At 55.4% G+C, this 13,139-nt stretch overlaps 1 protein-coding gene across 2 annotated transcripts in view; it reads left to right on the top strand.

The window, feature by feature from the left end:
- The window catches only part of VPS13D (vacuolar protein sorting 13 homolog D), a 2,979,414-nt gene that overhangs the window by 1,494,712 nt on the left and 1,471,563 nt on the right, over window positions 1-13,139 (top strand). For both annotated transcript variants that reach the window (XM_078642819.1, XM_078642818.1), the window contains one exon: window positions 917-1,052. In XM_078642819.1, the coding sequence (XP_078498945.1) occupies window positions 917-1,052 (136 nt within the window). The remainder of the gene's footprint in view (window positions 1-916; window positions 1,053-13,139) is intronic.

Genomic DNA, 13,139 nt, shown 5'->3' with positions numbered 1-13,139 from the left:
ATCAAGCAGGTAAAATGCAGACTTGGCTCCTGCTCCCTATTAGGCCTTGATGGAGGCCTTGATGGTGATGTGTGACTTCCAGGAGTATCCATTCACGTTCCTTCAGGGTCAGGGTGATGTCATATTTTTTAAGCCCTTGGTATCAATTGCGTGTGCAGCAGTCTCCATTGAAGTTATGTGAATGTTTGGGATGCTGGCTTGTAGTGTCTTGCCGACATCCATGCTGTGAGGAATCGTGGTATAAGTTGTAAGATTTAAGTAAGGTTTGGGGAGAAATGTTTTATTTATTTTTTGGTGTAGATTCTTATATAGATGATATACAAATCTATTTGGAAATCTAAGTCATGACTCATTTAATTTTTGTCTATAGAAGGTTTCTTGAAAATTATACACTTGGTAACATTGAAAAAGTGCATTTTCAGCGGCTGAAACGGATGAAAGTTTTGACGCTATTTTCAATGAAAGTTAAAACTATTATTTTAAGTGCAACACTTTAATCAAAAATTGACTGCTGCAATTGCCTTTCTTCTGAAACATTGGAACATACATTTGACTGACTTCAAGTGACCCTGAAAAGTGACATTGGAGTCCATAAGTCACAGAGCTCTCTTTTGGTTGATTGAGGACAACTCTGGTTGTGCAGCAGATTTCAGTGTCCCCTAAGAATACTATTGCACAGATTAAGAAGAGCAGTCTTCATTCAAACAAATCGGTCAAAATAAACCTCTCTTCAAAGCAGCAGACGCGATTGGACCTTGGTTCAATTTTCTAGGTTGGATGGCCTGACGTCTCTTGCCAAATCTTAGTTTGTGTCCATGCTTAATTTATAGTCTATATTTCATGTTAGTAATGCATAATCTTTTGCATCACATGATCAAGATAATGTTAACAAATAATTTGTCTCATTATCTTCCAGACATACTCATGATTTGAGAATCCATCAGCTCCAAGTACGAGTGAATGGCTGGGAGCCAGTCAACCCTGTGTCAGTGGACAAAGTTGGGATTTTTTTCCGATATGCAGCACCCGACAAGAACCCATCTTCGTCTACCGTGAGTCTTGCCCAACTTATTTTTTCTTAATTGCAAAGGTTGCTTTCTTATCAAGTTCTACCAAAATGTCTTACCCATGTCAACTGATATTATTCTTTAATTTCTATAGTTTGTTTCTAAGTTCTCCCACACTCACACCAAGAAGCACATCTGAAAGAGACACGTTAGTGATAGATTCCTTACCTTAGAATATCCCCAGGTGTCAGACTGGATCCGGAAAATTTTTGCGTAGCAATACCCCTGCGCGCCGGCAGGCGTCGTCTGGGGCTCCGCGTCCGTCGTCGGCGTCTTTAGCGCCGACATGTTGACGTCGGAGTACTTAGACGCCGCCCATGCGCGCTGACGTCAGTTCTTCTTTTTTCCGCGCCAGCTAGCGCAGATCCGGAGAAGCTCTACCCCTTAGTTATTTTTTGACTAGACTTTTTTGATCTTTTCTATACTTGAGTCTTCGACTCCGACGGTGCCGGTAGGGATGCCCGGGTTTAAGCCCTGCTCCAAGTGCGACCAACTGATGTCGGTTACCGACCCCCATCGCCGGTGCCTCAAGTGTTTAGGCCTCGACCACGACGACCGCACCTGCTCCGACTGCCGGGCCCTGATGTCTAAAGCTAGGCGGGAGCGGTACCGCAAGCGACTCGTGCTCCGGCAGTCGGCCCCGCGCCGCTCCAGGTCCCGGTCCCACAGGAGGTCGAGGGACCGGTCGCGGGGTCGAAGTCCTCGCAGCTCCGGGAGTGGACATCAGTCGTCAGGATCCAAGTCCTCAGGTAAGAGGCATGAGAGGTCGGAGAGACGTCATCGTTCCTCCGACCCACCCCGACGCTCGCACGATACGGCCGGGGGTTCGGGTAACACACCCACGCGGCTCCGACGGAGTCGCAGGCGTCGCCGCCTGCCCCACACCTTCGGATCCCTGGGCATGACGCGACGCCAGAGGAGGTAGAGCGGTACCTCATGGCCATGAGGTCCCTCCCTTCTCAGCCGGGTCCCGTGGCGCCTCCGGGCCAAACGGCACCGGCTGGAGGGCCTAGCTGGTCGGGTGGTTTGGCTCCGACGCCGTCGGGTGCTTCGGCCGCCGGCGACTTCGGTCCCTGCACCGCAGGCCCTCACTGGATACGCTTCCGGATCCGGGTCGTCGGCGGTCGACCTCACCGGCGCCGGCCCTGCGGGTGTCGCCCCCGGTGCCCACTATGGACGCCGTCCCCAATCCTCCCTTCGGTCCGGATCTGGCGCCGGAGCGGCGCCGCTGGGCGCCGCTTCCGACGGCCTTTGAAGATTTCTATTTCCACGAGACGGCCCTGTCTGATGACCCTGCTCTGCAGGAGATGGGTGACGAAGGTGATTGGGAGGGGTCTGTGGACCCTCTGGCACAAGACTGCCAGTCTCAACAGGACTGGACATATGAGCTTGGGGAGGCCAGTGGAATTGACACTTCGCCAGACACTGGATTTGTCCCCCCTCCCACCGTGGCTACGGAGGAGGGGGCTGCTTACAATGTAGTGTTGACGAGGGCGGCCAAGGCCTTAAACCTTGAGCTCCCCGTCGCGGCCGTGAGGACTAACCTCCTCACTGAGGTCCTTAAACCGCAGGCAAGCTCCAATGAGCCTCTGCTGCCGTTTAATGAGGCCTTGTGTGACGTTCTTGTGGGCACTTGGCCCAAGCCCGCCACAGGTCCACCTGTGGATAGAAACGTGGCCAGACGCTACCGCCCGGCCCCGGGCGACCCTTGCTTTTTGTCCACCCATCCCACCCCCGAGAGCCTGGTCATGCAGGCCTCCACTTCCCAGACCGCATTCCCGACGGCTCCGCCCGATCGGGAATCCAAGAGGTATGAACAGTTCGGGAAGAAAGTGTTCTCGTCCCTGAGTTCGGGACTGCGGTCTGTCAATACCGCATGCCTCTTGGGCCGCTACACCCACACGATGTGGGACACGGTCGCGGAAGTGCTGCCACAATGTCCGGAGAAGGTCCGGGCTAAACTCGCCCAAGCCCTTGTGGAGGGCCGAGATGCAGCACAATATTCCATCCGGTGTGGGCTGGATACCACGGACTCACTGGGCAGGGCTATGGCAACGACGGTGGCGGTTTGACGCCACGCCTGGTTGAGGTCAGCCAACTTTTCGGCCGATGTCCAGGCCACTCTTCTGGACAAGCCGTTCGATGGCCGTCGCCTCTTTGGCGACAAGGCAGACCATGCGCTTGAGCGTTTTAAGGACTCCAGGGCTACGGCCAAGTCCTTGGGCCTCTCGGCCACACGCCAGCAATCGGGTGCCTTTCACTCCTTTCGTGGCCACGGAAGGGGCGCCCCCACACGTACTGCCAGCCACGCACCACATAATGTTCAACAGCGCGGTGGCGGCCGTGGAAACCGCCGTGGCGGCGGTCGGGGACAACGGTGTGGCCAGTCCACACCTCCCTCCACAGCTCCGGCCTCAAAACCTTCCTAGTCCGTGTTTTCAGGCCCATGTGACGCCAGTGGGGGGCAGTGTTCTCCATCACCTCTTCCACTGGCGCACTGTCACGTCGGACAGGTGGGTGCTGCAAATCGTCCGAAGGGGCTACTCCCTCCCCTTCGAGGCAACCCCTCCAGCCATGCCACCTCAATTCCACCGCGTGTCGGGGGATCACTTGCAACTTCTGCAAGAGGAAGTCACGGCCCTCTTGGCCAAGGGGGCCATCGAGCGCTTTCCGGGGCCAGAAATAGGGTGTGGTTGTTACTCCCACTTTTTTCTGGTACCCAAGAAGGGCAAAGGAGGCCTACGCCCTATCTTGGACCTACGGAACGTCAACGGCTTCCTCCGGAAGGTAAAAAAAGTTCAAGATGCTGACTTTGGCTCAGGTCTTAGCTGCCCTGGACCCTGGAGACTGGATGGTAGCGTTGGACTTGCAGGACGCTTATTTTCACATCCCCGTCCTGCCGGCCCACCGACGTTACCTGCGGTTCACGGTAGGCCACGAGCACTTTCAGTTTACCGTGCTCCCCTTCGGCCTTACCAGCGCCCCACGGGTGTTCACGAAGGTGATGGCGGTGGTCGCAGCTCATCTGCGCAGGTTAGGGGTGTCAGTCTTCCCCTACCTCGACGACTGGTTGTTGAAGGCGGGCTCGCCCCAAACAGTCGTCAACCACCTCCAGACTACGGCCGACCTCCTGCACTTGCTGGGGTTCTCCATCAACGTGCCGAAGTCGCACCTGAGTCCCTCTCAGAAGCTCCTCTTCATCGGAGCGGTTCTAGACTCAGCGCAGTTTCAGGTTTATCCTCCCTAACAGCGGGTTCTGGATATTCAGGCTCTGATTATGATCTTTCAGCCCTTATCCCGAGTCTCGGTCAGGTTGACGCTGCGGCTTTAGGGCCTGATGGCCTGCTGCATCCTTCTGGTGCATCACGCCCGGTGGCGGATGCGGGCTCTGCAGTGGGACCTGAAGTTTAAGTGGGCCCAGCATCAGGGCAACCTATCGGACCTTGTCCTGATCTCGAAGGGCACTGCGAGACAGCTGCAGTGGTGGCTCACGGACCGCAATTGGGTCAGCGGCAGATCCCTCTCCCTTCCCCAACCGGATCACGTAGTTGTGACGGACGCGTCCCTCCAGGGCTGGGGAGGCCACATGGGAGAGGCGGAGATCAGAGGCCTCTGGTCTCCGGCGGAGTCCCGGCTCCATATCAACCTTTTGGAGCTGCGGGCGATTCGTCTAGCACTGAAGGCATTCCTCCCCTCTGAGTGTAGTGCAGGTGTTCACGGACAATACCACCGCCATGTGGTACTGCAACAAACAGGGCGGGGTGGGGTGGGGTCGTGGACCTTTTGCCAGGAGGCTCTGCGCCTCTGGCAGTGGCTGGAACATCAGGGCGTCACCCTGGTGGTTCAACACCTGGCAGGTTCTCTGAACGCCAGGGCAGACGAACTCAGCCGTCGGTGCATGATGGATCACGAATGGCGTCTGAACTTGGACGTGGCGCAAGGCCTCTTTCAACAGTGGGGAGAGCCTTGGTTAGATCTATTCGCCACCGAAGAGAACGCGCAATGTCATCAGTTCTGCGCGTTGGAATTTCCAAGGCGGCACTCGCTCAGAGACGCTTTTCGTCGCTAGTGGAGTTGCGGTCTATTGTATGCCTTTCCGCCTATACCACTTGTGCCCAGACTGCTGAAGAAGATCAAGTGCGACCGGGCCCAAGTCATCCTTGTGGCTCCTAACTGGGCACAAAGGTACTGGTATCCAGAGCTACTCAGTATGTCAGTCGATCCCCCGGTTCGTCTGCCTCTTCAGGAGGATCTTCTGTCGCAGCAGCAGGGGACAGTCCTCCACCCGAACCTGTCCAGTCTCCACCTTCATGCTTGGAGATTGAGCGGCGACAGTTGAGGCCATTTGACTTGCCTCCTGAAGTCTGTAATGTCATTCTGGCAACCAGGCGTCCCTCCACAAAGTCGGTATACGCCTGCAGGTGGAACTATTTTGTGGCTTGGTGCACAGCAAAGACTGTGGATCCTCTTGCTGCCCCTCTTTCTGAGGTTTTTCTCTTCCTTCTTTCTCTTGCCCAGCAGGGCTCTGCTCTGGGCACTATCAAGGGCTACCTTTCAGCCCTTTCAGCCTTTTCAGCCTTTCTAAGGCTGCCTGATCAACCTTCTTTGTTCAAGTCCCCTATTGTAAATCTTTTTCTGAAGGGCATCACACACATGTTCCCTCCTGTTCCGTTTGTGATGCCTCAGTGGAACTTGAACCTTGTTCTTACGTTTCTGATGTGCGCTCCCTTTGTGCCACTCCACAACTGTCCTCTCCACCTTCTTACTCTGAAGACTGCTTTCCTGGTTGCCATCACCTCTGCCAGGAGAGTGAGTGAGCTCCAGGCTCTTTCATGTACACCCCCTTTCCTTTCTGTCCATCCGGACAAGGTTCTGTTGCGTACTAAGCCATCTTTCCTGCCCAAGGTTGTCACGGCCTTCCATATCGGGCAGTCTATAACCTTGCCCACCTTCTTTCCGCCACCGCATCCCTCTAAAGAGGAAGAGCGGCTCCACCGTCTGGACCCAAAACGTGCGCTTTCATTCTACTTGGATCGCACACGCCGGTTCCGGGTGGATGACCAACTCTTTGTTGGTTACGTGGGCGCTAAGAAGGGGCGGGCGGTGCACAAAAGGACCATCTCTCGGTGGATCATCTTGTGCATCCAGGCGTGTTACTCCTTGGCTAAGAAGGAACCCCCTGTTGGGCTAAGGGCTCATTCCACTCGGGCCACGGCGACTACAACTGCCTTAGGCCGAGGAGTGCCCTTGCAGGACATCTGTCAGGCGGCTACGTGGGCCTCGCTGCACATGTTTGCGAGACACTACTGCCTGGACAGCCAAGTCCGGAGAGATGGCTTCTTTGGCCGTTCCGTCCTCCAGGACTTTCTGGTGTGATTATTGGTTCGCAGACCCACCACCGGGGTTGGTATTGCTGGGGTATCTATTCTAAGGTAAGGAATCTATCACTAACGTGTCTCTTTCAGATACACAAGTTACTACTTGTGTAACGATATATCTGTAAGAGACATTAGTTAGTGATAGATTCCTTACCAACCCACCCATCCTCCCCGTTCTGCGAACCGATATCTAGGGTTAAGGTCATCCCTTTCAGGGCCCTAGTTTCAATGGCACCAGTGTTGGTTTTTAACATGGCTCAGCGCTTCTGGCGCGGAAAAGCTGTGTCTAAGAACTGACGTCAGCACGCGGAGGCGGCGTCTAAGTACTCCGACAACGTCATCACGGCGCCCACGATGCCGACGGCGGACGCGGAGCCGCAGACGACGCCTACCAATGCGCAAGGGTAATGCTACGCAAAGATTTCCAGATCCAGTCTGACGCCTGGGGATATTCTAAGGTAAGGAATCTATCACTAACTAATGTCTCTTACAGATATATCGTTACACAAGTAGTAACTTGTGATTCAGCCTGTTATGTTATGTTATGTTATGTTATTTATTCTTTTGTATAGCGCAACGGTTACTCAAAAAGAGTGTCCCGGCGCTTTAGGTAAGGAGAATTAGTTCAGAGTAACATAACACAGTTAAAAAGAGTAGAAAACAAACAGACAAAAAAGGAACTACTGGGAGACCTACTGAGTGAACAGCCAAGTTTTGAGACCTCTTCTAAAATCAAGGAGAGTAGTAGCCCCCCGAAGTGGGAGCGGAAGCGAATTCCACATCTGTGGAGCCAGCAGACTAAAGGAGCGGCCGCCCAGGCGGGCTCTCTTAACACGAGGGACAGCCGCCAAAAGTAGAGATTCAGACCTCAGCGAACGAGCCGGGTGGTAAAAGGCCAGTCTCTTTTGGAGATGCTTTGCTCCCACGGCGTGGAGCGCCTTGTAGGCCAAAGTCATAGCCTTGAAGGCGATCCGTTTGCGGATAGGTAGCCAGTGCAGCGTCAGCAATAACCCGGACACGCTGGTACGTCTGTTTAGACCAAAAATGGCCCTGGCCGCCGCATTCTGCGCAACTTGAAGCCGCTGCAACAGGTACTCTGGTAGGCCCAGGTAAAGAATGTTGGCATAATCCAACCTGGAGCCAATCAGAGCCTGCACAGTCAGCCTCCTGTGCTCCTCTGACAGAAGAGGCAAAAACCTCCGCAGCATTTTTAATAGGCCGAAGCAGGTGCCGGTCACCCCCAGGATCTGGGCTTTCATCGTCAGCCCCTTGTCCATCTTGACCCCAAAGTTTTTAGCCATGGGGGAGGAGCCGGACGGAGGGAACATGTCGATGGGCCACCAGGCCTGCCAGCTAGGCTCCGTATCGCACCCGAAGAAGAGTACCTCCGATTTATCGGAATTGCACTTGAGGCTGTTCAGTTGGAACCATGAGAACACCGCCCCAAGGCAATTCCGGATACTCTCCCCGTCAAAGTCAGCCCCTCTCTCACAGGAGAAGAGGAGCTGGGTGTCGTCGGCATACGACACGATCCGGGCACCAAATGACTCCGCCACCGCCGCCAAAGGGGTCATAAAGATGTTAAAAAGGGTCGGGCTCAATATAGAGCCCTGAGGGACCCCGACTCCCAAAGGCGGCATCACGGCGGTGTCAGGTGATGTCCAGACCGTTTGCCGGCGCCCGGCTAAAAAAGACGAAAACCATCTGAGCACCGTCCCCCGAAGACCAATCTCAAAGAGTCTTGCGAGGAGGCCATCATGGGGGACGGTGTCAAAAGCCGCCGACAAATCCAACAACACCAGCATGACTTTGCCCCCGGTATCCAACACCCCTTTGATGGTTTCAGAAACCTCAAGGAGCGCGGTCTCGGTGCTACGATTTGAGCGGAAACCAGACTGGGAGTCATGTAAGATCTCATGGGACTCCAGAAAATTGGAGAGCACCAACTGAACGTGCTTCTCCAAGATTTTTACCAGAGCCGGCAGCAGCGAAATCGGCCTGTAATTGGCTGGGACCTTGGGGTCAAGCCCCGGTTTTTTAAGCAGCGGGATGACCATTGCCTGCTTCCACACTGGCGGAACCACTCCCTGACTCAACGAAAGGTTGAGAAGAGGGTGCGCCAGTGGATTGATCACCTCCGCCAATTTACCCAAGAGCTTAGCTGGGCAAGGGTCAAGCGGAGACCCGGATTTTAAATTGCCCATAAGCGCTAGAGAAGCGGGGGCTGGCAGAGATGGAAACTCGGCCAATATGGCACCCTGCACGACAGGAGGGAGCATACCAACCTCGGATATCGGCAGCCTGACAGGAACTCCAGATGGAAAAGAGTCCTGGATGAGTTTTATCTTGCTTGTAAAGAAACAAGCAAGATCCGCCGCCCAGGATTCTAAGGGCACCTCTTCCGATGTAGTGGTCCGAGGGGAGATGAATTCTCTAACAATGGTAAAAATCTCCTTACTGGAGTTCGAGGCCGCTTCAATTCTCCCCGCGAGATAGGCTTTCTTTTCGAGGCGGATGTCCCGGTGGTAGGCCTTAACCACAGCCTTGTAGGCAGACCTGTCCATGCTGTCATAGTGTGCCCGCCAGGCCCTTTCGGCTACCTTGCACTGCTGCCGCGTAGCCCACAGTGCGGTAGTAAACCAAGGGGCCGAAACCCGCTTTGATGTCAGGCGGGGGGGCAGCATCGGGGCCAGGTCATTAAGCCTCTCCGTAAGCCACTCTTGCAGGGACTCCAAATCTCTCTCCAGCTCACCTGAAAGAGGACAGGGGTGATTCGAAGCAGCCTGAGCCAACATCTCAGGGGTCACTCTGCTAAATGCTCTAAAAGCTCGTCCCCGTTGCTGTGGGACAGGGATAGACGACCTGACGATGCCACTGATTACAAATTTGGCAAGCCAGTGATCCGACCACAAGACCGGGAGAGTCTCTTTCACCACCAAAGGGGATGTAGAAAAGACCTGGTCAAGAGTATGCCCCTTAGCATGAGTCGGCCCCTGCAAATGAGGAATAAGACCCAGCGGAGTCATGGCCTCCGAAAGCTTTATAGCAGCGGGGTCAGACGGATCATCCATCCGGATGTTAAAATCCCCCGCCACTATGCAATGTTCTGCTCTCAGGGCAAGACCCAACAGCACCGAATCGAGGTCTGCAAAGAACGTTCCGAGCGGACCAGGGGGTCGATAGACCAACAGTCCCTTCACTGATTGGTGCGGCGCTAGCATGATTGAACAAGCATTGGAAATGCAATAGGGCTCGCATTAGGAAAGTTTGAGCTATTGGTCTTATAAATGAATTTTTTTTATTTGTGTTATTTTTTTAAATAGCTAAATTAATAGCTTTGTCATTTACAATGCTCATAGTTATAACTTTCGCAAATGTGACACCTATAGCATTTGTAATGCAACATGTTTTGTATTTACGCGACTTAGATGTATTGATATTACAAATAACAATGGCTTTTGTTTTAAATAATTAATACTTAAATAATTTATTTAATTTGTAATGGCAATAGCTTAAACTTTTGTAAATAACTTTTGTGAAGATTATGTTCAGTGTTTTTTAATGTGACGAAAATCCAAGAACAGAAGTGAAATATTAACATCTTTTTGTGATTTGTAATAAAGCGTGAAAGCTTGAAAACAGCTTGAAACATTGAAAGAACATATTTGAACCAGTGATGCTGTGGTTGCGCTGAGGGATGCTGTGGTTGCGCTGAGGGATGCTGTGGTTGCGCTGAGTGGTGTGTGCATCGGTGGAGCTTAGTGGGTGCATTGGTGGAGCTGTGTGGTGGGTGCATTGGTGGAGCTTAGTTGGAGCATCGGTGGAGCTGTGTGGTGGGTGCATCGGTGGAGCTGTGTGGTGGGTGCATCGGCGGAGCTGTGTGGTGGGTGCATCGGCGGAGCTATGTGGTGGGTGCATCGGCGGAGCTGTGTGGTGGGTGCATCTGTGGAGCTGTGTGGTGGGTGCATCTGTGGAGCTGTGTGGTGGGTGCATCTGTGGAGCTGTGTGGTGGGTGCATCTGTGGAGCTGTGTGGTGGGTGCATCTGTGGAGCTGTGTGGTGGGTGCATCTGTGGAGCTGTGTGGTGGGTGCATCTGTGGAGCTGTATGGTGGGTGCATGGGTGGAGCTGTGTGGTGGGTGCATCTGTGGAGCTGTGTGGTGAGTGCATCGGTGGAGCTGTGTGGTGGGTGCATTGGTGGAACTGTGTGGTGGGTGGAGCTGTGTGGTGGGTGCATCGGTGGAGCTGTGTGGTGGGTGCATCAGTGGAGCTGTGTAGGTGGAGCTGTGTGGTGAGTGCATCGGTGGAGCTGTGTGGTGGGTCCCTTGGTGGAGCTGTATGGTGGGTGCATGGGTGGAGCTGTGTAGGTGGAGCTGTGTGGTGAGTGCATCGGTGGAGCTGTGTGGTGGGTGCATCGGTGGAACTGTGTGGTGGGTGCCTCGGTGGAGCTGTGTGGTGGGTGCCTCGGTGGAGCTGTGAGGTGGGTGCCTCGGTGGAGCTGTGTGGTGGGTGCCTCGGTGGAGCTGTGTGGTGGGTGCCTCGGTGGAGCTGTGTGGTGGGTGCCTCGGTGGAGCTGTGTGGTGGGTGCCTCGGTGGAGCTGTGTGGTGGGTGCCTCGGTGGAGCTGTGTGGAGGGTGCCTCGGTGGAGCTGTGTGGTGGGTGCATCGGTGGAGCTGTGTGGTGGGTGCATCGGTGGAGCTGTGTGATGGGTGCCTCGGTGGAGCTGTGTGGTGGGTGCATCGGAGGAGCTGTGTAGGTGGAGCTGTGTGGTGGGTGCATTGGTGGAGCTGTGTGGTGGGTGCATTGGTGGAGCTGTGTGGTGGGTGCATTGGTGGAGCTGTGTGGTGGGTGCATCGGTGGAGCTGTGTGGTGGGTGACTCGGTGGAGCTCTGTGGTGGGTGCATCGGTGAAGCTGTGTGGTGGGTGCATCAGTGGAGCTTAGTGGGTGCATTGGTGGAGCTGTGTGGTGGGTGCATCGGTGGAGCTGTGTGGTGGGTGCATCGGTGGAGCTGTGTGGTGGGTCCCTTGGTGGAGCTGTATGGTGGGTGCATGGGTGGAGCTGTATGGTGGGTGCATGGGTGGAGCTGTATGGTGGGTGCCTGGGTGGAGCTGTGTGGTGGGTGCATCTGTGGAGCTGTGTAGGTGGAGCTGTGTGGTGAGTGCATCGGTGGAGCTGTGTGGTGGGTGCATTGGTGGAACTGTGTGGTGGGTGCCTCGGTGGAGCTGTGTGGTGGGTGCATCGGTGGAGCTGTGTAGGTGGAGTTGTGTGGTGAGTGCATCGGTGGAGCTGTGTGGTGGGTGCATCAGTGGAGCTGTGTCGGTGGAGCTGTGTGTTGGGTGCATCGGTGGAGCTGGGTGGTGGGTGTATCGGTGGAGCTGTGTAGGTGGAGCTGTGTGGTGGGTGCATCGGTGGAGCTGTGTCGGTGGAGCTGGGTGGTGGGTGCATCGGTGGAGCTGTGTAGGTGGAGCTGTGTGGTGGGTGCATCAGTGGAGCTGTGTGGTGGGTGCATCAGTGGAGCTTAGTGGGTGCATTGGTGGAGCTGTGTGGTGGGTGCATCGGTGAAGCTGTGTGGTGGGTCCCTTGGTGGAGCTGTATGGTGGGTGCATGGGTGGAGCTGTGTGGTGGGTGCATCTGTGGAGCTGTGTGGTGAGTGCATTGGTGGAGCTGTGTGGTGGGTGCATGGGTGGAGCTGTGTGGTGGGTGCATCGGTGGAGCTGTGTGGTGGGTGCATCAGTGGAGCTGTGTAGGTGGAGCTGTGTGGTGAGTGCATCGGTGGAGCTGTGTGGTGGGTGCATCAGTGGAGCTGTGTCGGTGGAGCTGTGTGGTGGGTGCATCGGTGGAGCTGGGTGGTGGGTGTATCGGTGGAGCTGTGTAGGTGGAGCTGTGTGGTGGGTGCATCGGTGGAGCTGTGTCGGTGGAGCTGTGTGGTGGGTGCATCGGTGGAGCTGGGTGGTGGGTGCATCGGTGGAGCTGTGTGGTGGGTGCATCAGTGGAGCTGTGTGGTGGGTGTATCGGTGGAGCTGTGTCGGTGGAGCTGTATGGTGGGTGCATCGGTGGAGCTGGGTGGTGGGTGCATCGGTGGAGCTGTGTAGGTGGAGCTCTGTGGTGGGTGCATCGGTGGAGCTCTGTGGTGGGTGCATCAGTGGAGCTGTGTCGGTGGGTGCATCGGTGGAGCTGTGTCGGTGGGGCTGTGTGGTGGTTGCATCAGTGGAGCTGGGTGGGGGGTGCATCGGTGGAGCTGTGGTGGGTGCATCGGTGGAGCTGTCGGTGGAGCTGTGTGGTGGGTGCATCGGTGGAGCTGTGTGGTGGGTGCATCGGTGGAGCTGTGTGGTGGGTGCATCGGTGGAGCTGTGTGGTGGGTGCATCGGTGGAGCTGTGTAGGTGGAGCTGTGTGGTGGGTGCATCGGTAGAGTTGTGTGGTGGGTGCATTGGTGGAGCTGTGTGGTGGGTGCATCGGTGGAGCTGTGTGGTGGGTGTCTCGGTGGAGCTCTGTGGTGGGTGCATCGGTGAAGCTGTGTGGTGGGTGCATCGGTGGAGCTTAGTGGGTGCATTGGTGGAGCTGTGTGGTGGGTGCATTGGTGGAGCTTAGTTGGAGCATCGGTGGAGCTGTGTGGTGGGTGCATCGGTGGAGCTGTGTGGTGGGTGCATCGGCGGAGCTGTGTGGTGGGTGCATCGGCGGAGCTGTATGGTGGGTT

This window comes from Lissotriton helveticus, chromosome 5_1 (genome assembly GCF_964261635.1).
Source record: "Lissotriton helveticus chromosome 5_1, aLisHel1.1, whole genome shotgun sequence".
In the NCBI taxonomy this organism is placed as follows: Eukaryota; Metazoa; Chordata; class Amphibia; order Caudata; family Salamandridae; genus Lissotriton; species Lissotriton helveticus.
The sequence above is the reverse complement of the archived record's forward strand: the minus strand, read 5'-3'. Positions and strand labels throughout refer to the sequence as shown.